General features: G+C 44.7%; 1 protein-coding gene across 1 annotated transcript in view; it reads left to right on the forward strand.

The window, feature by feature from the left end:
• The window catches only part of LOC106564671 (growth factor receptor-bound protein 2), a 33,831-nt gene that overhangs the window by 632 nt on the left and 6,146 nt on the right, over positions 1-27,053 (forward strand). The window contains exons 2-3 of the mRNA XM_014130887.2: positions 20,770-20,867; positions 25,993-26,115. Coding sequence (XP_013986362.1) covers positions 20,770-20,867; positions 25,993-26,115 — 221 coding nt within the window. The remainder of the gene's footprint in view (positions 1-20,769; positions 20,868-25,992; positions 26,116-27,053) is intronic.

Here is a 27,053-nt window from a genome sequence, read left to right on the forward strand (position 1 = left end):
GTGATTTAAAAACGTGTAAATAGTAAGTTCCCTAATTCACTTTAATTGGTCGATATTCAATACCAAAAAAAAGTATTTTCCAAGAAATATTACCTTGTCATTTCAAAGGTCTATTTATTATGATAGGCCTACAGAACGAGAGGGAATATAACAGAATATAATATAAATAAAAACATGTTGTAGGGGTGTTGTCCTTTTGGTTCCAACACATTTGAATGAGGCGCAGCTAATGTCTTTGCCAATGGCAAGTCATATGGTAATCGGTGTCATGTTTTCAAGGAAAAGTTCAGCGATTGTTTCCGTAAAGATATGGAAAAGGATAGCACTGGTAACCTTTGGCAGGACACGATTCTGTCTTTCTCACATCCTATAACAAGCATCCTATATTACACGCAGTCATCATTTTGTGTGGAGAACCAGAATGAGCAACCCCAAAATGTGTCTTCGTAGCCTATATGACAATAATTAGAGTCAAGGAAATGTTACAAGAGGAGTCAGAATGCTATGGTAAGTAACCCTCCCCATAGTTGGTTAAAAACGACTAAGCACTTCCATCAAATCCTTTCTTTATCCTCAGTAGTTCAGCAATATTGGACTTCTTCTGTGGTTAAGTAGGCTATGTGATAATGCTGAAACAGGAAGTCTCCAGTATCATGCTTGGCTTCTATACATTTTTCCTCACTCAGAGAGTCAGAAACGGAGAGGGAGAAGGAAAGAGAGCAGAGAGAGAGAAGAAAGAGAGAGGATGAGCTGGCAGTATGTTTAGAACCACACCCCTTCCCTTGCTGGGATTATGACAGCTCCTTCATTTCAGTGTCAGAACTGTACTTTAACAGCTCTGCTTCAAGACATGCTATAATGGTTAGAAAAACTTTATTATAGCTGAACTTTTTGTGGCATAACTGCACGCTGACACATGACTGCCTGCACTGCAATCATAATACTGGTGTCAGTTCGGGTTAAAACCATATGCAAAAAAACAATATGCAGTAAAGAAAAGATTGAGAGTGAAGTGTGTGTGTGTCTGAGGTAAATGGCTGGTTGTGGTTGTGTGCAGTCTTGTCTTCTTTCCAGCTCCCTCTCTCCGCTGGTGTTTTGAGAACGGTCTGGCCCTGGTCTTGGCTCGCCCTCCCTGCCCTGTTCTCCTCTACTCCGGCAATGTACCCCGGCAACGCCACGTTCAGAGGCAGAAACAGATCCGGCGAACCAGGACAGGAATACGCATTCATACCTCCTCAAGAGAAACATCAGTTGTAGATGTTCACACTAGAGAAAGGAACATATCTGATCATGTGGCTTTAAGAGAAATATGGCCTCGAGCTGTGAAAACGGTGAACAAAGTTATCAGTCAATTTGATGCCTGAGTCAACCTCAGTTCATCATGCAGCGGCTTTCACGCTTCTGACGGCATCTACCGACTTAACAAGTCTGTAATTGTCCAAGAGGAATATCTGAAGGACGATTGGTGCGATTGCCGATCAGTGATAGGAGGCATGTGAGTGCAGGCTATACTGCGTACAGTATACACTAGTCTAAGTAACTTTTACTATCCGTATAGTACATTCTGTCAGCCAAACCAATGGATGTCCCTCCTGTATTAGCGAAGCTTTTAGCCGGCGTGACAATGACCATAGCATTTGGCAAGACAGCACAAACCAATCTGGAAGCAGGCTATATTCTAACAGCCAAGTCAATAGATTTCTTTCTTGTGTTTGTTCACAGAAATGAAGCTCAATGGAGAGCGAACATTCTTCATCACAGCGCTGTAGTTGGGGATGGGGAGTATGCCAGGCAGCTTGCTCCATCCCCTGGGCCTTAGGCTTCGCTCGCTTGGCGGGGGTCACATAAATATTAATCGTCCAAGAGTGTGATGTGGTGTATGGCAACAGCTTGCCGGTAAAAACACTACTACACCCGAGGCTATTATTTTTTTCCCCCTGCTCAGTTCTTTCTGCGTAGCGCAGCATGCATGAACTCCGCCCGGAGTTGCGAAAGGGTTCTGTTGAGTTGAGTTCCGGTCTTGAAACTTCCTCTGCTGATGCAGTCTTGGCTCTTCTGAGTTCAGAGAGGGAGGGAAGGAGAGAGGAAGAATCTGGAGGGGATTCAGGAACGTCGGCAGTGATCCTATCCCTCCTTTCCTAATTGAATTCTGACCATGGAGGGAGGATGGGGCTCTTTGGCACTGTTCTCAGGGCCCATGGGCGGCCTCTTCTTAACCACACACTTCAAAGCTTCTGGCCTGGCACTGGGTTAATGCTCCAGTACTGATCCAGCATGTACTATTACACAAGTGTTGTTACATGGTATTCAGTCAAGTGGCTCTTATGAAGTAGGTATACTCTCTTGATGAACTGAGCTCTTATGGAATAAGCTGTCTTGGTGAATTGCTGAGAATTAGAATACATCCGATGGGTGACGTGCCATGTCCATGATCGATTTAGCTCAGTTCTTCAGATCCCCTTACAATACAGGGGACATTAAGTCCTCCTGGGATATTTTTAGAAATCTGTGAAGATGAGAGATTATTTCCTCTGAATATGTAGGGTAACTCCCCCATCCCCCACTTTACAAAGGGTGGAGGAGTTTATTCTCTGGTATTGAGTTGTCAGGAAGAGAAGCATGTCAGGAAGAGAAGCATGTCAGAAATAAATAACGCTTACTGAACAGAAGTCTTGTCTTGTTTTTTGTGTTACTCGACATCAAGACATCTCGGTTTTTCTCACGCATTTAGAAGTGCAGGAGAGGAGACCTCTGCTTTTATTTAGGGAGTTTTTTTGTTGTTGGACAGACATTCAATGGCTCTGGGGCATGCAATCTCTTTCTCTCTCGCTTTCTCTATTTCTCTCTCTTTCTCTTTTCTGTCAACTGAGGCCACAGCAGAAAAGCCAGGCAGCATCAGGTCTAAATTTAGCCTGCAAGGAGTGGAAAGAAAAACCATCTGAGACAGGAACCTGGCCAAGGGCTGCGTGTCTGACAGAAGTCCAAAGAGAATGGAGCATCACTCTGGTCAAACAAAGGAGAAGAAAGAAACAACAAACAGCTTTGGTCTCAAGTCACCTGATTGTGTCTGGCTAAATAGTTTTTAGGGAAGTAGCAGCACTGGTCCCAGATTAGTTTTTGCTGTATAGCCAAATCCTGTTGCTATTGTCAATGCAGTTTGGCTAAGGCTATACAGCACAGATCTCAGGCCTGCAAGGTTGCACTTTGGCTCTTTGACTTTTTGGTGCGAACCCACGGACACCAGAAGTCTGTGCTCCGAGCTGGCAGGCAGGCACAGAAGGATGGATAGAGAGAGAGAAAGAAAGCACTCCACTCCGCTCTCCCAGAATGCCAGAGGCAGCGGGAGTCTAAAACGGGATGTACTGTGAATGTACAGTGAAGGATAGGCAGCGTCTGCCAACGCTATCTAGTGAACTGAACTCATTCCCATGGCGGATGCTAACCTGCTAGGTTTCTTAGGAGCTTATACACCAGAAGCTGCGTCCTATGGGTCACTTATGCATGATATGTTCTTCTGCCATTTGACCATAGGCTTCCTATGTGTCTATTTCTGAGTGTGTATGCTTGCGTGTGCACCTGCATGTGTGGGTGACACTGACTCCTTTGACAGGGCAAATGTACAGTATATAGTCCCATTACAAGGTGAAATCACCACCCTATTCAGATGAGTGTCAAGACAAGGGCGATGGAAGGAAAGACAATAATAGACCCACATTGACTATCCCCATTGAGAGAAGAACAGAACAGTCATTAATCCATCTGCTCTTCTCTGTCACAGATCTTGTCCTTCTCTTTGTCCTCCAGAAGGAGGTAATGAAGGTGAGAGATGCGGCTGGCTGCACTCCTCCATCTCTCCATTTCTCTCCTCTGTTCCCTTCATCCCTCGTTCACTTCATCCTGCCTATTGGGAAGGGAGCGAGAGTAATCTAAACAAACAAACTAGCAGGTCCCATGTCACAGCATGTGACCTGCTAGAGGTGCTAAAGAAGACAGAGGGAGAACAGGCCTAAAGTAAACCCACATTCCTGTGCCAGGCTCTCTCTCGTCACCTCCCGTCACTGTGTGTACAGAGTTACAGTATATTGACTTTTCAATTACAGGGCAGAAAAACAAAGCATGACGAAGGAAGAGGGAGTGGGATGGCAGAAGGAGAGGTAGACTAGTGTTTATAACTTTAACAACCCAAACACCGGACCTAAATTGATAGAACAGGGTTCTTTTTGAAGAATAAAACCATCACATTAGGTTTGTGAACTAATGTCCGGGTGTCCTAACAAATCGTGCACTCCCCTCGATACAATGGCAGGGTGTTCAAAACATTTTTGCGCACCCCCTCCGCGGCTACTGCAGCATGGATGATGCTTATTACCCTTCGAAGTGAATCTGACCTAATTACAGTATGAGATCGTCTGACTGGAGGGCTGGCAGTGCACACATGCACAGAGAGACACACACACACACAGAGTTGTCACACTGTAGCTTTGAAAACTTTACTGCTACTGTCTGACCCAGTCGTAAGGCTGCTCTTATTACCCCTGTGTTCACTTTGAAGCCATCCTGGAGCCTTGTTTTCCTGCTTGTCTTCCTGTGTGGTTTGGGATGGGTAGATGCTGAGTTCGCTCCATTTCGGTTGGGAATGTCCTGAGATTTGACAAAATCTAAGGAACGAGGGATTTTAAACTTTCAGGAGAAGAGAAAAGAGTGTCTATCTTCTCAGGTGTGTTCAGAACTTTCCAGACCTCACAACTTGCCAGATAGTTTCATTTTGCATGGGTTGAATTCACCCAGTTGTAATTCTCTGCAGGGCTACAGTAGTTGAGGCTTACCGCAACACACTCCCTACTGCTCTTTAGCTAAGAGTGTGATCATGGGCTCGACAATGTGAAAAGCAAAACATGGTTTCCTGTCACATCAATGCTGTTCTTGACTCTCAGCTTCACAACCATGTTTTTTTATTTTACCTTTATTTAACTAGGCAAGTCAGTTAAGAATAAATTCTTATTTACAATGACAGCCTAGGAACAGTGGGTTAACTGCCTTGTTCAGAGGCAGAACGACAGATTTTTACCTTGTCAGCTCAGGGACCACTAGGCTACCTGCCTAACCACTAGGCTACCTGCCTCTCCGCCCTTAGCCTAGGGGGAATGCAATTAGATACGCACACACACAAAATAGTGTAAAGCACACCCTAGAGGACACACGCACACAGACACACACACACACTAAACTAAACTAATCCGCAGTGGGACTAGCGTGGGATGATCAACATTGTTTTTCGTCAAAGCTGCGATCCCAACACCGCTCTGTCTAATGCCTCAGAAACATACCTCTCACCCTCTCCTCTCCCACACCTCTCTCTCACACCCCACACAGCCTCTCACCCTCTCTCCAGTGCTGTTTCAAAGATCCATCTCTAAGCCCAGTCAAATGCTTTAACCATTGATTAAACCTAAACCGGCCTTCTCCCATGTGGACCAACCATACAATACAATACAATACCCTGGCCTGTTAGCTCAATACGGATGGCTTCCTAACTAGAAGCTTTGTTTTCCCTCCCTCCATAAGCTTTGGGGTTTTTATTGCAACAGTCTCAAATGGCTCCCTATTCCCTATATATTGCACTACTTTTGACCAGAGTCTTATGGGCCCAATCAGAAGTAGTGCGCTATAAAGGAAAATAGGGTTCCATTTCGGCTGTGAAAGTTGCCTTCTCACACCTCATTTGTCTTTACTGTGATGTCAATAAAGCCACTTCCTGATATTGATCGTTCTCACTCTGTTTATATACTTCAGGGGACTGGAGGGAACAGGCTAAATTCTCACTGTATTTATATACTTCAGGGGACTGGAGGGAACAGGCTAAATTCTCACTGTATTTATATACTTCAGGGGACTGGAGGGAACAGGCTAAATTCTCACTGTATTTATATACTTCAGGGGACTGGAGGGAACAGGCTAAATTCTCACTGTATTTATATACTTCAGGGGACTGGAGGGAACAGGCTAAATTCTCACTGTATTTATATACTTCAGGGGACTGGAGGGAACAGGCTAAATTCTCACTGTATTTATATACTTCAGGGGACTGGAGGGAACAGGCTAAATTCTCACTGCAGGATTATTTACTGGTTTGCTTCAACTCCAGGAAAAGCGTAATTGTATCAGGAACCGTGTGTGTGTGTGTGTGTGTGCGTGCGCGCGCGTGCGCATGTGTGTGTGTGATTGGGAGATAAATGAAGCAATCTTCTCTCCCATCCTGTAATTTGGCCGTCGCGATGGAACACAATTCCATCAACATAATGAGCATGAAAATACCCATAACTTTTGCTTATGTGGTTGCCAAAGTGTCATTTCCGTGTTGTATGGCTTCTGGAACTGCAAAATATGGTTATTTTTGTTTGAATGGGCACAGAAATGGTTGTAACGGGATCGTTACAATATCGTAACTATTACTTCTCAGAGGAAACTCATCAGAAACCCTCAACAGAAACTCTGGGTATAGACTAGAGTTTGGGTATAACCAGAGATACTGGATATAATGATGGGATACGTGTCTCCCCCCCTAACAATGGGATTCGTTATCCACAGAGCGGAATGGCAGGCTGTCGAGCTTCTGTCTATTCCTCTCTGGTGATTGGCGTATAGATCTCCATTATTTAATACTTTTTTTGAATATTTGATGAGGCGTCAACCGCCTGTATTCAATGTAGAGTGAGATGCTATGCTAACCTCATGAATATGCATAGACTGTCACGAGTTCTAGCAGGGACAACGCTGATATAAAGTATTTTTTCTCAAAGTTGCCGGGATGTCACTTGCGTCACACTGTCAGTACACCCATAACATGCTAAGCATTACGAAATGACTATTAGATCAAAAAGCCTCACTTATCACAATAGCAATACATTTTTATCTTTACTAAACTCTCATTGCTCCCCATACAAAAACACCTCATTTGCTTAATAGTCTGCTAAATGTGGACAGATTTTGGGCGGAGTAAACCCTCTCGCTTCGCCTCTTCAGGCTTAATCCCAGTACCCCCCACCCTTAGCACTCCCCCTCTGTTTTGCGCCATCCCGCGAGCCACATCAAGTCAGAGTGGTGTTCCAATTCAACTTTGAGCGAGGGGTAGTGCCTTTGAGCCCTGTAGTTGTCCCTCCAACCGATGCGAATTGACAAGCAGACTTTCTATCTAGTGGTTAACAGAACTCCCATGAAGCACTGCGACCGAAGTCTCTAAAGTTGCTTCAGGAAGATGGCTGGCAAAAATATTATGATGGAAGCAAACGTAAGTAATTATAACGTCATAACAAATCATGCAAAAAAAATGTACAGTTAAAAGGAATATATTAATGCAGAAAAGGATTATGCATATTTTTTGGTCATGAAGTTAATTTATGAAAATCGCTATTTAACATGCTGACTAGCCAACATTAACCAACTAGCCATAGATTTAGCTTGCTGATGGGCTTGAGATTTGTATGACTTGTAATTAAGGACACACGATATATCGGTGAACATATCGGAATCGGCCGATTATTAGCTAAAAATGCCAACATCGGTATCGGCCGATGTCTAGTTTAACACCGATGTCAAAGCTGACGTGCATACCTACAGTTGGAAGTTTACATACACTCATTTTTCAACCACTCCACAAATTTCTTGTTAACAAAGTAGCGTTTTTGCAAGTTTTTTTTAAACCTTTATTTAACTAGGCAAGTCAGTTAAGAACAAATTCTTATTTTCAATGACGGCCTTGTTCAGGGGCAGAATGACAGATATGTACCTGGTCAGCTCGGGGATTTGAACTTGCAACCTTTCGGTTAATAGTCCAACGCTCTAACCACTTGGCTACGCTGCCACCCCAAAGTTTGTTAGGACATCTAATTTGTGCATGACACAAGTAATTTTTCCAACAATTGTTTACAGACAAGTTATTTCACTTCTAATTCCCTGTATCACAATTCCAGTGGGTCAGAAGTTTACATACACTAAGTTGACTGTGCCTTTAAACAGCTTGGAAAATTCCAGAAAATGATGTCATGGCTTTAGAAGCTTCTGATAGGCTAATTGACATCATTTGAGTCAATTGGAGGTGTACCTGTGGATGTATTTGAAGGCCTACCTTCAAACTCAGTGCCTCATTGCTTGACATCATGGGCAAATCAAAAGAAATCAGCCAAGACCTCAGGAAAAAAAATTGTAGACCTCCACAAGTCTGGTTCATCCTTTGGAGCAATTTCCAAACGCCTGAAGGTACCATGTTCATCTGTACAAACAATAGTATGCAAGTATAAACACCATGGCACCACGCAGCCGTCATATCAATCAGGAAGGAGACGCGTTCTGTCTCCTAGAGATGAAAGTACTTTGGTGTGAACTGCTAATCAATCCCACAACAACAGCAAAGGACCTTGTGAATTCCTGACATCACCTGGTTTAAACGTCTCTAGAGACTATATCTCTCTCATCATTACTCAATGCCTAGGTTTACCTCCAATGTACTCACATCCTACCTTACCTTTGTCTGTACACTATGCCTTGAATCTGTGCTATCGTGCCCAGAAACCTGCTCCTTTTACTCTCTGTTCCGAACGTGCTAGACGGCCAGTTCACATAGCCTTTAGCCGTACCCTTATCCTAATGCCCCCACCATTTCTCCTTCACCCAAATCCGGATAGCTGATGTTCTGAAAGAGCTGCAAAATCTGGACCCGTACAAATCAGCCGGGCTAGACAATCTGGACCTTCTGTTTCTAAAATGATCTGCTGAAATTGTTGCAACCCTTATTACTAGCCTGTTCAACCTCTCTTTCGTATCGTCTGAGATTCCCAAAGATTGGAAAGCTGCCGCGGTCATCCCCCTCTTCAAAGGGGGTGACACTCTAGACCCAAACTGATACAGACCTATATCTATCCTACCCTGTCTTTCTAAGGTCTTCGAAAGCCAAGTTAAACAGATTACCGACCATTTCGAATCCCACCGTACCTTCTCCACTATGCAATCTGGTTTCAGAGCTGGTCATGGGTGCACCTCAGCCACGCTCAAGGTCCTAAACGACATCATAATCGTCATCGATAAGAGACATTACTGTGCAGCCGTATTCATCGACCTGGCCAAGGCTTTCGACTCTGTCAATCACCACATTCTTATTGGCAGACTCGACAGCCTTGGTTTCTCAAATGATTGCCTCGCCTGGTTTACCAACTACTTCTCTGATAGAGTTCAGTGTGTCAAATCGGAGGGCCTGTTGTCCGGATCTCTGGCAGTCTCTATGGGTGTGCCACAGGCCAACTTTCTTCTCTGTATACATCAATGATGTTTCTCTTGCTGCTGGTGATTCTCTGATCCACCTCTACGCAGACGACGCCATTCTGTATACTTCTTGCCCCTCTTTGGACACTGTTAACTAACCTCCAGACGAGCTTCAATGCCATACAACTCTCCTTCCGTGGCCGCCAACTGCTCTTAAACGCAAGTAAAAATGCATGCTATTCAATCGATCACTGCCCGCACCTGCTCGCCTGTCCAGCGTCACTACTCTGGACGACTCTGACTTAGAATACGTGGACAACTACAAATACCTGGGTGTCTGGTTAGACTGTAAACTCTCCTTCCAGACTCACATTAAGCATCTCCAATCCAAAATTAAATCTTGAATCGGCTTCCCATATTGCAACAAAGCATCCTTCACTCATGCTGCCAAACATACCATCCTACCGATCCTCGACTTCGGCGATGTCATCTATAAAATAGCCTCCAACACTCCACTCAACAAACTGGATGCAGTCTATCACAGTGCCATCTGTTTTGTCACCAAAGCCCCATATACTACCCACCATTGTGACCTGTACGCTCACGTTGGTTGGCCCTCGCTTCATACTCGTCGCCAAACCCACTGGCTAAAGGTTATCTTCAAGTCTCTGCTAGGTAAAGCCCCGCCTTATCTCAGCTCACTGGTCACCATAGCAGCACCCACTCGTAGCATGCGCTCCAGTAGGTATATCTCACTGGTCACCCCCAAAGCCAATTCCTCCTTTGGTCGTCTTGCCTTCAGGTTCTCTGCAGCCAATGACTGGAACGAACTGCAAAAATCACTGAAGCTGGAGACTCATATCTCCCTCACTAGCTTTAAGCACCAGCTGTCAGAGCAGCTCACAGATCACTGCACCTGTACATAGCCCATCTGTAAACAGCCCATCTATCTACCTACCTCATCCCCATATTGTATTTATTTATTTATCTTGCTCCTTTGCACCCCAGTATCTCTACTTGCACATTCATCTTCTGCACATCTACCATTCCAGTGTTTAATTGCTATATTGTAATTACTTCGCCACCATGGCCTATTTATTGCCTTAACTTACCTCATTTGCACTCACTGTATATAGACTTTTTGTTTTCTTTTGTTCTACTGTATTATTGACTGTTTTATTTATTCCATGTGTAACTCTGTGTTGTTGTATGTGTCGAATTGCTATGCTTTATCTTGGCCAGGTCGCAGTTGCAAATGAGAACTTGTTCTCAACTAGCCTACCTGGTTAAATAAAGGTGAAATAAATTAAATAAAAAATGTATAAATGGCAAGTATATATGAGATTGACTTTATTCAGTCAGTTCCACACATTTTATAGATGAGTTAAGCTTGCTGTTCGTCAATCAAAGCACAGTAAATAGCCTATGCGCCACCACTCTGTGGCTGTTTATGAAACACGCCAGGGTCCAACATTAGCTTTTTTTCTCACTGGTAAAAATCATCCAGTTAACGTTGGACGCTGGCAAAAATCTACTGGCATGCTCAGAATTTCTACTGGCCCAGACATGGTGTAGTTTTTAAAGGGATAATTCAATATTTTGGCAATGAATGTTTGAATGAAGTTGCTAACTAGCATCAGCGCAATTGCTAACTAACATTAACACAATGGCTGGAAGACTATGGTAACGGCTAGCATGCTAGTAGGTACCTAGCATTAGCTTGCAAAAACTAACACCAACTTCGTTCATTGCCAAAACCCAGAAGTATCCCTTTAAATGAACTGGGGTCATGCAGGGCCTATAGGTTGGCATGCTTTCTCTAAATTCAGCTATTAAGCGGCTACATTTGGTTATTATATGTTTTATAAAGCTGTGTAATATAATTCGGCAATGTAAGTCATTACGCTATTCTTTACAACTGCATTGTATTAATTGTATACGTTTTTGTTTCTGAAGTATGTCTTTTTGAGAAGATTTGAAAATAGGACGCTGCCTCTTTAAGAGTCCAAAAGACATATCGACATGGCTACAGTAGGCTAGCCAAGACTAATGCTACGTGTCTTTTTGTAGCTTTCTTTTTGCAGACTATCAACAGTAGCCAGCATATTGCTAGAATGTTTACTTTTGTAAATCACTTTCACTAAAAGAAGACAATAGGCAAAGTAGATTTCGACTCATCGTTAGCACATTTTATTGGAAGTGCAAATTCATGCTCCATCCCTTCGTGTAAAGAAATGTGACTGCAACCACAGCACACAAAACACACACACACACACACCCCCAAGAACCGAGAGACGGGACAGACCGCAGACTGTCAAACCGTCAGTGTTCCCGTTCATCGCTCACTTTGTAAAGCATAATCTAGTTCAATAGTTCTCCTCAAAATAGGATCAGTTGCAGTTACCTCTGTAGCATCTGCTCGTCTGTTACCTGGGGTGAGTCAGTTAGCATTACCCCACTAACTTGTTTACGCTAGCTCTAACGTGCCCAGGCCCGGCTGCCTGCTGTGTCTCCTGTGAGGCGAGAGACATAGTTAGCATTAGAGGTACACCAGAGTGACTCATTCCTCCCCTAAGTAACCCCTGAGCTCCTTCACAAGTGGTAGATGTCATACCACTCACTACACCTGTCAGTGGAGCAGGGCAGAGAGCAGGGTAGAGGGGTTAGCTTGAGGGGTTAGCTTGTGGTGTGCATGTGTTTTGTGTGTGTGTGTGCTTTCTTCTCCTGCATTAAAAGCTCCTGTCGATTCTGCCTTCTCTCTCAATTCAAATGAAGGGCTTTATTGGCATGGGAAACATATGTTTACATTGCCAAAGCAAGTGAAATAGATAATAAACAAAAGGTCTCTCTCTCCCTCTCGCTCTCTCTGTCTCTGTGCTGACCCTGAAACTCTACTGTTGTTGACAGTTTGCAAACATTGATAGAAAGCCCTCCCGGGGGGAAGAAGAGTGTCTGAGAGGGGCCATCTGGGCAGACTAGATTCAGAGGCCTGTCCCCTACCCTGAGCCTCTCTAGTCTGAGTGGGCTTGTTGGGACTGCCTGTCTGAACCTAATGGGTCTGCTCTTTCACACTCTGGCGCTCTTTCTCTTTCTGTCGCGCTCTCTGTCGCTCTTTCTTTCTTTGTAATCCAGACAGCCCCAATCTGGGATCTCGTTAAAAGTGTCCCAGTGCTGTAGCTGGATTAGTGGTTTAGCTGTTGCTCCTCGCCCTTTATCCCCTCCTCCGACACAGGATAAATAGATGGATTAGCCCCAAAACAGAGGCTGGGACCGGTGCCAACCGGGCAGAACCAGGACAGGGGGCAGAGAGGGACACAACAGCACACAGCTCTCCAGGAAAGCAAGGCCCCAGCTGCTACACGCTAGGCTCTTGGCACAATCCAAAATCCCAGAAAACGAGAAGGTTGCGTAATGAACCTCGATTACCACTGACTTTATCCAAGTGAAGGCTTGGATGTGTGGCAACTGGCAATGCAAGATTCATTCCAACTAGAGGATTGTGTAATGTTGTAGTGTGACTGCGATGTAGGGGCATACACCACTGCTTTGTACACCATGCTATTATACTATGCATCAATGTTTTAGTTTTGCTATTTCCATAAAGCAGTGGGTTGGATGATGTTGAAGACACGCTAGGTACCATGTTACTATGCAAAGTATGCATCAATGCTTAATGTTTCTATTTCCATAAAGCAGTGGGTTGGATAATGTTGTAGACGTTTCATAGTTGTTTGTTTTCAGAGATCTAAACGGATGCAAATCACTGTCCTGTACATGGAAATGCACCGCTGTTCACTGTACCAATTCCTACAGTATGCTTCTATAAATCGCTGCTTAAAGCACTATTTGTACGTTTTTGTGGAGACAAAGCAGATTCTTGTGAGTTTATGTAGAGCCTCTTCGTGGAAAGAATGTACTGAACAAAAATATAAACGCAACATGTAAAGTGTTATAAAATATTCCAGAAATGTTCCATATGCACAAAAAGCTTATTTCTCTAAAATGTTGTGCAGCATTGTGTTTACGTCCCTGTTAGTGAGCATTTCTCCTTTGCCAAGATAGTCAATCCACCTGACAGGTGTGGTATATCAATAACCTGATTAAACGGCATGATGGGTCGGTCACCTTGGGGACAATAAAAGGCCAGTCTAAAATGTGCAGTTTTGTCACACAACACAATGCCAAGTTGTCTCATGTTTTGAGGGGGGTGCAAGTAGCATACTGACTGCAGGAATGTCCACCAGAGCTGTTGCCACAGAATTGAATGTTAATTTCTCTATCATAAGGATCCTCCAACGTTGTTTTAGAGAATTTGGCAGTACGTCCAACTGGCCTCACAACTGCAAACCACGTGTAACCACACCAGCCCAGGACCTCCACGTCCAGCTTCTTCACCTGGGGGGTCGTCTGAGACCAGCCACCCGGACAGCTGTTGAAACTGTGGGTTTGCACAACCAAAGAATTTCTGCACAAACTGGCAGAAAATGGTTGGAAGGTCATCTGCATGCTCTCTCAGGGAAGGTCATCTGCATGCTCTCTCAGGGAAGGTCATCTGCATGCTCTCTCAGGGAAGGTCATCTGCATGCTCTCTCAGGGAAGGTCATCTGCATGCTCTCTCAGGGAAGGTCATCTGTGTGTACGTCGTCCTCACCAGGGTCTTGACCTGACTGCAGTTCGGCGTAGTAACCGTCTTCAATTGGCAAATGCTCACCTTCGACGGCCACTGGCACGCTGGAGAAGTGTGCTCTTCACGGATGAATCCCTGTTTCAGCTGTGCCGGGCAGATGGCGTCGTGTGAGCGAGCGGTTTGCGGATGTGAACTTTGTGAACAGAGTGCCTCATGGTGGCAGCGGGGTTGTGATATGGGCAGGCAAAAGCTACGGACAACAAACAGAATTGCATTTTATCGATGGCAATTTCAATGCACAGAGATACCGTGATGAGATCATGAGGCCCATTGTCGTGCCATTCATCCACCGCCATCACCTCATGTTTCAGCACCATAATGCACAGCCCCATGTCGCAAGGATCTGTACACAATTCCCTGCATACTCACCAGACATGTCACCCATTGAGCCTGTTTGGGATGCTCTGGATCGACGTGTACGACAGCGGGTTCCAGTTCCTGCCAATCTCCAGCAACTTCACAAGCCATTGAAGAGGAGTAGGACACCATTACACAGACCACAATCGACAGCCTGGACAACTCTATGCGGAGGAGATGTGTCGCGCTGCATGAGGCAAGTGGTGGTCACCAGATACTGGCTGGGTTTCGGATCCACGCCCCTACCTTTTTTTTAAGGTGTCTGTGACCAACCGATGCATATCTGTATTCCCAAGTCCTGTGAAATCCATAGATTAGGGCCTAATGTATTTATTTAAATGGACTGATTCCCTTATATGAACTGTAACTCAGTAAAATCTTAGAAATTGTTGCATGTTGCTTTTTATATTTTTGTTCAGTGTAGATATAAATGTATTTATTTTGCACGTTCCCCTCTGCAGTTGATCAATTTTCTTGTCTGCCCTGATTCCCAACATGCGCGCACACACACACTCTGATTCCCCTCACATAGTTCATTAAGTTTTCTGTCAGGTATTGCCCGTCTTTCTCCACGCGCCTCCACGGACACCTTGGCTGTTTATCTCTCAGGGAGAAAGATAAGCTTACCACCTGTGTGTGTGTGTGTGTGTGTGTGTGTGTGTCTCTGTCTCTCTCTCTCTCTCTCTCTCTTTTTCTGTATTTCTCTTTTTCTGTATTTCTTTCATTATGCTAAAAAATGTCTCTCCTTCCTTCTCTTCTACCATCTCATGTATATTAATGACGCACCAGGAACCAGTATTCGCCCTGAATGCCTTGTTCCCTGGCTGGTTGTGCACGCTCTCACACACACACTGAAACACACAAATACATGCACACACATTTCCCCCCACTCAAACACCACACACAAGTCTCTCTTGTTTTTGCCAGTGCGGGCAATTAGGAGGCAGAAGGCAGTAAGTGTGAAGGTGTAGAGGAATAGAGGAATAGAGGAGAGGAACCCCCTGTGGATATGAATTAGGTTTAAGAGCAAGTCTGCTGAGTTGTTTCCCGATTGAATTCACACCCCTGGTTATAATCCTGCAGTTTGATTCCTTCCCATCCTCTCTGGACTACACTCTGCAGTGGCAAAATACCCCCCTCTTCCATCTCCCTCTTCCATCTCCCTCTTCCATCTCCCTCTTCCCTCTTCCATCTCCCTCTTCCATCTCCCTCTTCCATCTCCCTCTTCCATCTCCCTCTTCCATCTCCCTCTTCCATCTCCCTCTTCCATTTCCATCTCCCTCTTCCATCTCCCTCTTCCATCTCCCTCTCCCCCTCTTCCATCTCCCTCTTCCATCTCCCTCTTCCATCTCCCTCTTCCATCTCCCTCTTCCATCTCCCTCTTCCATCTCCCTCTTCCATCTCCCTCTTCCATCTCCCCCTCTTCCATCTCCCTCTTCCATCTCCCTCTTCCATCTCCCTCTTCCATCTCCCTCTCCCCCTCTTCCATCTCCCTCTTCCACCTCCCTCTCCTCCATCCTTCTCTTCCTTTTACTCCTCGTCCATCATGCTCTTGTATGAGACCTTATTTTATTTATTTTATATTTTATTTAAAGTATGAGAGAACATGGTGCAGTAGCATTGGCGTCCTATATTTAGATGTGGATAGGCATGCAAAGTGTGTGTGTGTGTCACTGCGTGTTAGTTAGTATGCATGCATGTGGTTTTGCCACCCACAGCCATTGACAGGCGTGTTCCACGGTGAAGCATGTTAACCGGGACTTTCCTCCCAGGTTATTTTATCTCATGTCACGTACAGCCCTAACTGGTGTCTTTCCTCCTGAAAAACCACAGTGGTTCTTCACATACACACAAACTGTAACACTTCCTCGGCGCACGGCAGCTGCAGCAGTAATGGGGCCATCACAAGACTATCACGTCTGCTTTTGGAGAGGGTGAGGATTTGGGATGATCATGATGGTGTGTGTGTGTGGCAGCTGTGAAGGAGATTACTCCGGGGCCTGATCTTGTAAATGTAACCGCATCAACACCCTTACAGAGGTTTACAACAAGGCAACGAGATCGGTCCAGAGGACTGTGCCCTCAGCCACGACCAGTAACGACCAGAGATTACCATACTGAGACATATCATTCACTACAGCCACTGTCTGTGGTTCTGCCTGCTGAATGGGAAGCAGGCGCTTATAGCTTCACTCTCCGTTAGCACGGTGGATGACATGTACATATCATAGTGTCATTGTGCTTCTGTGTCGAAAATAGAGAGAAGTGGAGACAGAAGGGGGGGAAACGGGGATGGAGAAAAGGAGAGGTAGTACAGAGAGAAAAGGGAGAGATTGCGATGAAGCAGGACACAGAGAGGTATCAAGAAAGGTGGAGAGGGAGAGAATGCATCAATGTGTGCGACAGGAAGAAAGAGCTAGGAGAGACAGATGTGTGTGCATGTCATTGCCCCAGCCAGTCAGCCTATTGTGACAGCTAGGCTACCTCTGTTTCTGTCCCAAGGCCTGATACGATCAAACTAGCAGATGCTATTCTAGCACTGAGTGGTGTGGTCTCATTTCATCAAGTCCACAGACACTTTTTATGTATTTCCAGCTTTAAAGCACATTACCGGCCTCTGTTATGGGAAGTCCAAACTGAATTAGACAGCCACTGATGAAACAATGTGCTGTTAATGGGAGCCAGAAAAAAAAAATACATCGACTGGCACTGTCTTCATTGCAATGTCAGATGGGTTTTACTAGTCTGTTTTGTTTGTCTCTTTCTTTGAAGTGTGCTTGTCTTTGTTTGGCTTTTACAAATCCCTGGCTCAAATTCACTTTGCTGTGGTGCTAAATGCATGGCCGCATTGCCTTTATTTTTTCATAACATGCTCTCAAAGTCTTTATAGGAATTAAAATCATTGGGATAACAAAGTTATAGCCTTCCAAACCACGGATTAGATGTGTTTTTAGAGAAACTCTCTCTCTCTTACGTCTTACTCTTCTGGTTGGGTTGGAAGGGTTAATGTGAAGGGTATGCCTAGTTCTTACTAGTCAGCAAGCAAGGTGGAGAACGTCCACACTACCCTTCTGTTATGCCCCCCAAACCACACACACTCACATACAGAACACCTCCTCTACTTCTGTGTACATGTCTCTGTCTTCCCCCCCCCGTGTCTCCTTGTCCGTCTGTCTGTCTGAGCACTAGCTCCTTGTTTCCTAGCATTGGTGTAATTAGTTTTATCAGCAGCCGGAGCTCCTGCCTCGCTCAGGGGAGGGAGGGGAGAGTCATTATCTCCCTCATTTCCTTCCCTCCAGCTCACACACACACACACACACACACACAGAGAGAGACTGACAGAAACGCACACACAAGACACAGTGTTGCACATTTCCACACAGACATGGGAGTGCGCAGGCAGGCACATACACATGGATGTACTCACACACACACACACACACACTTAAACTGGCATAGAGACGTTAGCTCATCCTCTCCTCCTCCCTCAGAGATTCATGTATGAGCAGTATTCAGTCATACTAGAGGCCCTACATGTGTCTGTTAGGACTGGATTGGCTCTGACTCTTCACAAGGTTACAGCGCCGCTCCTCTCTTCATCACTAGCAGTAGCTATCACTTTAGAATCCTGCTCAGGCCAACACAGCCCCCAGGGTACAGACGGGCTGTGACGGAGCACTGGGTGAGTCACCAGTACTGAGCAGCTGGATGTGTGTGTTTGGGGGTGGAACTGTGTGTCACACTGTCTCTCGCTCTCTCTCTGTGTATGTTTATCTCCTGCATTCTCAACCTGTGTGAGTGGTTATTACCGTGTTTTGGAGTCTGAGGTCATGCAGAGTTTAGAGGGACAGCCGGCCAGTGTTCAAAAGAGGCATGGGGCACACGCACTGCGCTGGTCGTGCTATAGGAGGTGCTGTGTGTGATTGGCAGATTTGGGAAGCAGTCAGAGGCCAACAGTAGACACACCAGCCTCCCTCAGAACTAATAAGGGTACCCACCCCCTCATCTGTCACTTTCTGTGTGTGCGTTGTATGCTTGCTTATCTGTCTTAAACCCCTCTTTGCCAATGGGAGCTTTGAATTGAACAGAAATTGGGGCAGATTTCTCTCCACAGGAAAAGGAGGTCAGCTAGTACACCACTGGTTCCATGTTACTAGTTATTTTTGGAACAAATATTTCTGGTAAACAGGGGGGCAATTCCACGGTTACAGAATGATACTGAGACGTATGTCAAACAAAAGCAGGCAACTCTTTGCACAAGGACGACATTTTCCACGGAAATAACAATTTCCACAGAACATTTTACAAAAACCAATTTACTCGAAGAACAGTGCAGATTAAAAATGTGGTAACAGAATGGCGGCACAAACCATAATTCTGTTACCAAACTTTACTTTAAACTCAGTAACACTTTTAGAATATTGAGGTCATATGAAAACATTGTCCAACCTAATGTCCAGGGACAGAAAGTCACACTATAAAAAAGAAAGGCACAGTCCAACTAAATGTGTTTTTGTAACATTTTCAGTAGAAATTGTTAGAAGTCGTCCATGTGCGTAGAGTTGTAAGGTTTGTTTAACTTTGCAATCATTGTTTTTTTGTTTGACATGCATTGTTCACTTTAAAATTCTACACTAACATCCTGTTAGTGTAGAGATGATGAAGATCGTGGTACAATAGAAAGCATTTTAGGAATCACTTGTGCGGTTGGCTCCATTTTAAAATTGGCCCATATGTGACATCACAACTGCCTATACATTTACAACCCACTATTATTTACATTAGTAAGCCTAAAATATAACCCATGTCTTTTTTTCCCTGCTTGGTGCACATTATTTCCTGTCCTCTGTGTTTACAGTGGAAGTCCATTTGACTTGTGGCCTGGTAAGAGTGGCGCCATCGCCCCATGGCAGAGAACGAGAGAGAAAGCTAAGATTAATAGGTGTTTATTGAGACCAGCGAAGGCTAAGAGACTGAGCCTGGCCATTTCTCTCCACTAAGATGACTGGTCATCCACCGTAGAGTGTGGAGACACCGTGGGAGACGATGCAGGCCCCACTCCCATCAGTGTTCTGTATGATGGTCTTGCTTGTGGGAGACGATACAGTCCCATGCTGAAGCTGAGTTGGTTTGGCATCAGACAGGGACAGGGTAATAAAGAGTGGAGGTGTAAGGCCATGCGTTTGAACTAGTCTGTCTAGGTAGAAGTTGCCTTTATAGACGCACAAAAGCAATTTTTCACTCCAAAAACAAACTCATCCAGAAAGAGCAATTCCACCAAGACTCATACTACTCCCACTCACACCTAAAATCCAATTTGTGTTCTATCAACCGGGAATCCTCTTCCATCCAACCCTAAAAACCCATCTAACTCGTTGTCTCTCAGGGAGCTCTCTTGGCCGGTTACGGAGTGTTAGTGTCAGCCGTTGATGCTGATGGATCCGGGGCCAGAGTGGTTGTGACAGATGGTGTCTCTGTGGGGACAGGAGGGGGTCTGGGTCTGGTATAGTGGTGGCAGTCTGGTCAGGTCCCACTGTGGAGCCTCCAGATGATCACGGTCAGGTTGACTGACCTGGACTAGGACTCATGGGGCCTGGGATGGGCCAGTCTGTCTGGAATGTCCTTTCACCTGGCTAGGCTTTGTGAATGGACGTATGGGAGGTTAGGGGGGAAATATGTACGGTACATGGCAGTTATGGGATGCATGGTGTATTCTAAGCAGTATTGTCCTACATTGCAATGTTCTGCTTTTCGTCTCTGAGTCTGGGAGCATATGGGGGAAATACTCTGTACAAAACATTAGGAACACCTTCCTAATATTGAGTTGCAAAACCTTTTTGCCCCCAGAACAGCCTCAATTCGTCGGGGCATGGATTCTAAAAGGTGTCGAAAGCGTTCCACAGGGATGCTGGCCCATGTTGACTCCAATGCGTCCACACTCAAGTTAGCTGGACGTCCTTTGGGTGGTGGACCATTTTTGATACACACAGGAAACCTTTGAGTGTGGAAAAACCCAGCAGCGTTGAAGTTCTTGACACACTCAACCCGGTGCGCCTGGTACCTACTACCATACCCTGTTGAAAGGCACTTTTGTCTAACACAATTCATGTCTCAAGGCTTAAAAATCCTTCTTTAACCTGTCTTTTCCCCTTCATTTATACTGATTTTGAAGTGGATTTAACAAGTGACATCAATAAGGGATCATGGAAAGAGCAGTTCCTAATGTTTTGTTCACTCAGTGTATGTACATAGCAATACATGAATATAGAGGATCTGCATGATATTTCCTTAAATAATATTTGTGGTTAGCTCATCCAATGGTTTCCACACCATTATGTTGGCTTTCATGTACCCACTCTGTCAGGTTTTTTTTATAATGTAGTCTGGCGGTCTTATGTTTGTCACAACCATGCTTATAACCATTTGTGACTCTTTGACCCAACTCTCTTCCCTCTGTTTTGTGTCTTCAGGTTTTGAATGAAGAATGCGACCAGAACTGGTACAAGGCAGAGCTGAATGGGAAGGAAGGCTTCATCCCCAAGAACTACATAGAAATGAAGGGACACCCGTAAGTATGCGCCAGCCTTAGATACCAGTTGCCCTATATGAGCCTGCCACAAGTCCACATGAAACTAGAGAGCCAAAATGACGGTGTTCACCTCCCCCAAATTACCTCATGTTTAACCTGGAGCTCAAAATTGGGGTATCAAACGTGAGGTTCTAATGTTGGAAGGTTCCACTACTAGTTTGTGAAAAGTATTTTTTCCAAAGGGCATTTATTTGTACTAAATATAAGAAGAAAAGTAACTTCATAGACAGTTTTACTTCTCTAGTTCCCATTTTTAGAACCATTCGGAAGACACTTGAAACCAAGTCTAGCAAAGTCCTGTGGCTAGGATGAAGATAAGGGGGAGAAAGGTCTCATCATGCTGCTGCTGTGGTCTGGAAGCTAGCCTGGAAGTGACCTGGCTTTCTAGAGCTAATTTGTGGGTTATAGGCCTCTGAGATCCATGTGGTCGCAGGGTTGTCGGTTTGGCATCCCAGAATCCCTCATCATGTGGCGTCGTCAGTCCTGATTCCAGAGTCTGTTTCTGCTGCGTCAGACCTATTAGGTTTTCCCCCACAATCGCCCTCTGGCCCAATATAGCTTATGTGGATCTTTCTACATATTTAACATGCAGTGCATTGGGAAAGTATTCAGACCCCTTGACTTTTTCCACATTTTGTAACGTTACAGCCTTATTCTAAAATGGATGAAATTGTTTTTTCCCCCTTATTAATGCATACATGCATGCATGCATGCATGCATACAGTCATGGCCAAAGGTTTTGAGAATGACACAAATATCAATTTTCACAAAGTCTGCTGCCTCAGTTTGTATGATGACAATTTGCATATACTCCGGAATGTTATGAAGAGTGATCAGATGAATTGCAACTAATTGCAAAGTCCCTCTATGCCATGCAAATGAACTGAATCCCCCACAAATATTTCCACTGCATTTCAGCCCTGCCACAAAAGGACAAGCTGACATCATGTCAGTGATTCTCTCGTTAACACAGGTGTGAGTGTTGATGAGGACAAGGCTGGAGATCACTCTCATGCTTATTGAGTTTGAATAACAGACTGGAAGCTTCAAAAGGAGGGTGGTGCTTGGAATCATTGTTCTTCCTCTGTCAACCATGGTTACCTGCAAGGAAACACGTGCCGTCATCATTGCTTTGCACAAAAAGGGCTTCACAGGCAAGGATATTGCTGCCAGTAAGATTGCACCTAAATCAAGACTTTTGGAGGATGGCCTGGTGTCAAGAATGGCAGCAAAGAAGCCACTTCTCTCCAGGAAAAATATCAGGGACAGACTGATATTCTGCAAAAGGTACAGGGATTGGACTGCTGAGGACTGGGGTAAAGTAATTTCTCTGAATCCCCTTTCCGATTGTTTGGGGCATCCGGAAAAAAGTTTGTCAGGAGAAGACAAGGTGAGCGCTACCATAAGTCCTGTGTCATGCCAACAGTAAAGCATCCTGAGACCATTCATGTGTGGGGTTGCTTCTCAGCCAAGGGAGTGGGTTCACTCACAATTTTGCCTAAGAACACAGCCATGAATAAAGAATGGTACCAACACGTCCTCCGAGAGCAACTTCTCCCAACCATCCAGGAACAGTTTTGTGACGAACAATGCCTTTTCCAGCATGATGGAGCACCTTGCCATAAGACAAAAGTGATAACTAAGTGGCTCGGGGAACAAAACATCAATATTTTGGGTCCATAGCCAGGAAACTCCCCAGATCTTAATCCCATTGAGAACTTGTGGTCAATCCTCAAGAGGCGGGTGGACAAGCAAAAACCCACAAATTCTGACAAACTCCAAGCATTGATTATGCAAGTATGGGCTGCAATAAGTCAGGATGTGGCCCAGAAGTTAATTGACAGCATGCCAGGGAAAATTGCAGAGGTCTTGAAAAAGAAGGGTCAACACTGCAAATATTGACTCTTTGTATCAACTTCATGTAATTGTCAATAAAAGCCTTTGACACTTATGAAATGCAAATAATTATACTTCAGTATTCCATAGTAACATCTGACAAAAATATCTGAAAACACTGAGGCAGCAGACTTTGTGGAAATTAATATTTGTGTCGATCTCAAAACTTTTGGCCACGACTGTACATACATGTATACAGTTGAAGTTTACATACACTTAGGTTGGAGTCATTAAAACTCATTTTTCAACCACTCCACAAATTTCTTGTTAACAAACTATAGTTTTGGCAAGTCGTTTAGGACATCTACTTTGTGTATGACACAAGTAATTTTTCCAACCTTACAGTGAAATGCTTATTTACAAGCCCATAACCGACAGTGCAGTTTCAAAAAATATGGATAAGAATAAGAGATAAATAAGAGCAGCAGTAAAAAATAACAATATGTACAGGGGGGTGCCGGTACAGAGTCAATGTGCGGGGGCACCGGTTAGTTGAGGTAGTATGTACATGTAGGTAGAGTTAATTAAAGTGACTATGCATCAGCATTTGTGGGTTCGATTACAGGCTCAAAATGGCCAGAAACAAAGAACTTTCTTCTGAAACTCGTCAGTCTATTCTTGTTCTGAGAAATGAAGGCTATTCCATGTGAGAAATTACCAAGAAACTGAAGATCTCGTACAACGCTGTGTACTATGCCCTTCACAGAACAGCGCAAACTGACTCTAACCAGAATAGAAAGAGGAGTGGGAGGCCCCCGGTGCACACCTGAGCAAAAGGACAAGTACATTAGTGTCTAGTTTGAGAAACAGATGCCTCACAAGTCCTCAACTGGCAGCTTCATTAAATAGTACCCGCAAAACACCAGTCTCAACGTCAACAGTGAAGAGGCGACTCCGGGATGCTGGCCTTCTAGGCAACATGCTATATTTAATAAAGAATATGACTTCAGCCGAGCAACAGGGCTTTTGTGTAACTGTCAGATAGGAGAGGGATTGTACTGTAACTGTCCTACAGAAGCCCTTTCTACATAAACTTCAGGGTTACTAAATGGATCTTATTCTGAGGTAGCCACTAAATAGAGATGGATTGTGCTTTATATTCTACAGACGCACACAGTAGCAAAGAGGGGCTTTGTCCTGTGTAGTCGTCAGCTGTGTGAGAACGCCTTCTCCACCACCGCCACCTGCTCTCACGGCTGAGAGGGCTCTCACACCGCAACCAATCAGAGACAGAGGGCCCTATTATAGCAGTCAGGAAGAGACTGTCCATTAGCTTTAAGGATCCTATGACTGATTGATTGGTCAGCTGGGCCTAAATACAGGAGGGAGGGAATCACCTGCTCTATGGAGGAGCAGCTGGTGGAGGAGGGTCCAGGATAGCAGGCAGGCAGATGGTGGGGCTGGATATGAAAAAACAGAACTCACTTCACTATGGGGCTAGCCTTGGCCTGGTTTACATCCACCATGGTTTCTGTTACCATGCTGGAAAGGATCATGTGAGGAGAAGAAAGCCAAGTCACCACAGTATGGTTTGGTTCGGCTCGATAGTGTGTAAAGGGCTCTGGTAGCCGTGGATGTCAGTGCTACCTCATCAAAGAGCAGCACTCCCCTTACCACAAAGCAGGAAGGACCGGGATAATAGGAGGATATCCACATTATCTCTCTACACACAGTGTTACTGTTACCTCAGGGTGTTACCTCGGGGATATCAGAGCACTGGATGAGGGGGTTGGAGTTCTGTCATCCCTAAGCCTGTTTGTGTGTGAACACCAGACACAAAGAATAGCATTGCTAAATGCTAAAAGCTTGTGGGTTGAAACCTATGGCCCAGAGATGCTAGTGCTACCTGACAGGTCAATGTGTGTGTACACATGTAATCGACTTGTTCTACTCATATCTGTCGTCTTTACCCAGCAGGCAAAACTAGCTGGTGGGTATGTGACTATCGGCTTGTGACAACGTTTGAGGACTCTGCCCTGATGATGATACTGTATGTGAAACCTGGCTGGCTTATCATTCCCTTATGAGGAACAGCTGGAGTTGATCAGGTCCTCTGGCTTTGTCATGTTGTCTGAGCTCACAAACGAACAAGCTAAGAGGCTTAGCGCTAGCGCTCACCTGCACTGACATGCTCTACTGCAGAGACCGTACTATTGGCTAAGACAATGGTATGCTATCGCTAAGATAAGCTACAGTATATGGTAAGGCTAAGCTATATGGCTAAATTAAGCTATATGGATCAAGCTCAGGGTTTTCTTTCACTGGAGATAGAGGAGGCAAACATTGTGTGTTGCAACACCTTTGTTGGCACATTGTGACATAACACCTTTATCTGGACAGTAAAATTCCACACCTGACAAGTCACAGAAGGAATGGGAGGTCCCACACACCACCACACACTGTACACCCATGCACAAACACACACAGTGACACACACACACACACTCTGTATGGAGTATCCGTGGGGGTTGGTGACTGACCGCTGGTATTGGGCACCAGTCAGAGCCAGAGGAGTAGGTAGCAGGTGCGGTTGGCATGGCAGCACACAGAGTTGTCATTGTCTCGGCCCAAAGCTCCACCAGCTTTTTTATCAGACCAGGAACCTCCCTGTAATTACAACCTACTAGGACAAATGCAAAAAGACAAATTAAATGGCCCACCGGTGCTCACTTACTGCATTGACTTCATTCTATTTGGCATGCAAAATAGATGCGATATTCTGATTTTGACATCATTGTTTAGTAGTGTTATGGGTCGCTATGCACTTCACTCACTCCTCCCCCAGACACAACAACCACTACAGCTGTCAATAATAGGGGTCAGGTTTGAGGTCAAGCTCTGCTTAAGGCCATGTTCCCATGACATTGAGTCATGCCTATGACCCTACGCTTTGAGGTTACTCAAAAGGTCATCGCTAACTAGCTAATGTCACAACCACACCACAATCAAATTCTGCTAAGTGCTGCTTTTTTTACAAATGAAGAAGAAGATACACCCAGTGTGGTAGAGCTGGTTGAAACAACGTCATTACAACCAAATTACAACCATGTAATAACGTCATTTCAACCAGTTTTGCCCGCAGGGTATTTTTCTTTCTTCTTAATTGACAGTAAAATAGCACTTATCACTGTTACTTGCGACTTGTTTTTATATCATTTTTCATGAGTTATTAAAGTGTTTTGTTTCCGATTTGTTGTTGTTGTCCCAGGTGGTTCTATGGTAAGATCCCCCGGGCAAAGGCAGAGGAGATGCTGAACAAACAGAGGCACGATGGGGCCTTCCTCATCCGAGAGTCGGAGAGCGCACCGGGAGACTTCTCCCTCTCTGTCAAGTATGTCACATGCTCACACTCAGTTTTATTTAACCTTTATTTAATTTCAGTTCAATCATTGTATAACTGATCGACCGATTTTTCCCTTTTTTTATTACTTTCAAAAATACACTTTTCTCCAATATCAGTCCTCTGTTTACAATTTTTTTTCCCAACTCTGTGCTAAGTGCTTGGTTTCCCATGCACAGCTCCCATCTTGGTTTGCGAGGGTGGCGTCTAGCCAGCTTGACCTGGGATGTACTGAGTGTTCTAGCAGTGACTGGCCACCCTGTCCCCACTCTAGTCTTCATGTAAAGTCGCTGTGCAGATATACAGATCCATATCAAGTTAATTGGCTGTGTCATCTCTGACTCACCTGGGGCTAACCAACAGTTATCTGCTACTAAAGCACGTTGGTCTCTGTCAGATGGCTCCGGTGTGGGCGCTGCTGGCACTTTCCCTAGTCCCAGGCTGTGTCTGCAGTAAGTAAGTGAGGTGAGTGAGTGTGTGTGTGAGAGAGAAATGGAACCTTATTCCCATTGTCCAGGCCAAAAGTAGTACACTGTATAGAGAATAGGGTGCCATTGTGGACACATACTCCAGTTCAGCACTTAACAATAGCTGACAGAATAGAATATTATTCTTGTCGCTACTGCTACAATTGCACTGTCCTAGTGTCACAGCTGTGTACCAAACAACTGTCCCTGTCTAATCCATTTGTAATGCAATCTAATGAAGTATATCTTCTGTGTCAAACTCCCAAACTCATGGTATCACGCTGTGAGAAGGAAACTGGGCCAACTGGGCTTAAATCATTCATGAAAGCGCTGACACAGATGGTTATGAAACTAGTGCCCACGTGATGTAGACTTAACAGTGTTTTGACTGCTGTCCTCAGATGGTTACCACGGTAAATGTCATCACTCACTTTCTGTTTATTCTATACTTATCTATCCCTT

The sequence above is a fragment of the Salmo salar genome, chromosome ssa12 (genome assembly GCF_905237065.1).
Source record: "Salmo salar chromosome ssa12, Ssal_v3.1, whole genome shotgun sequence".
Taxonomy (NCBI): Eukaryota; Metazoa; Chordata; class Actinopteri; order Salmoniformes; family Salmonidae; genus Salmo; species Salmo salar.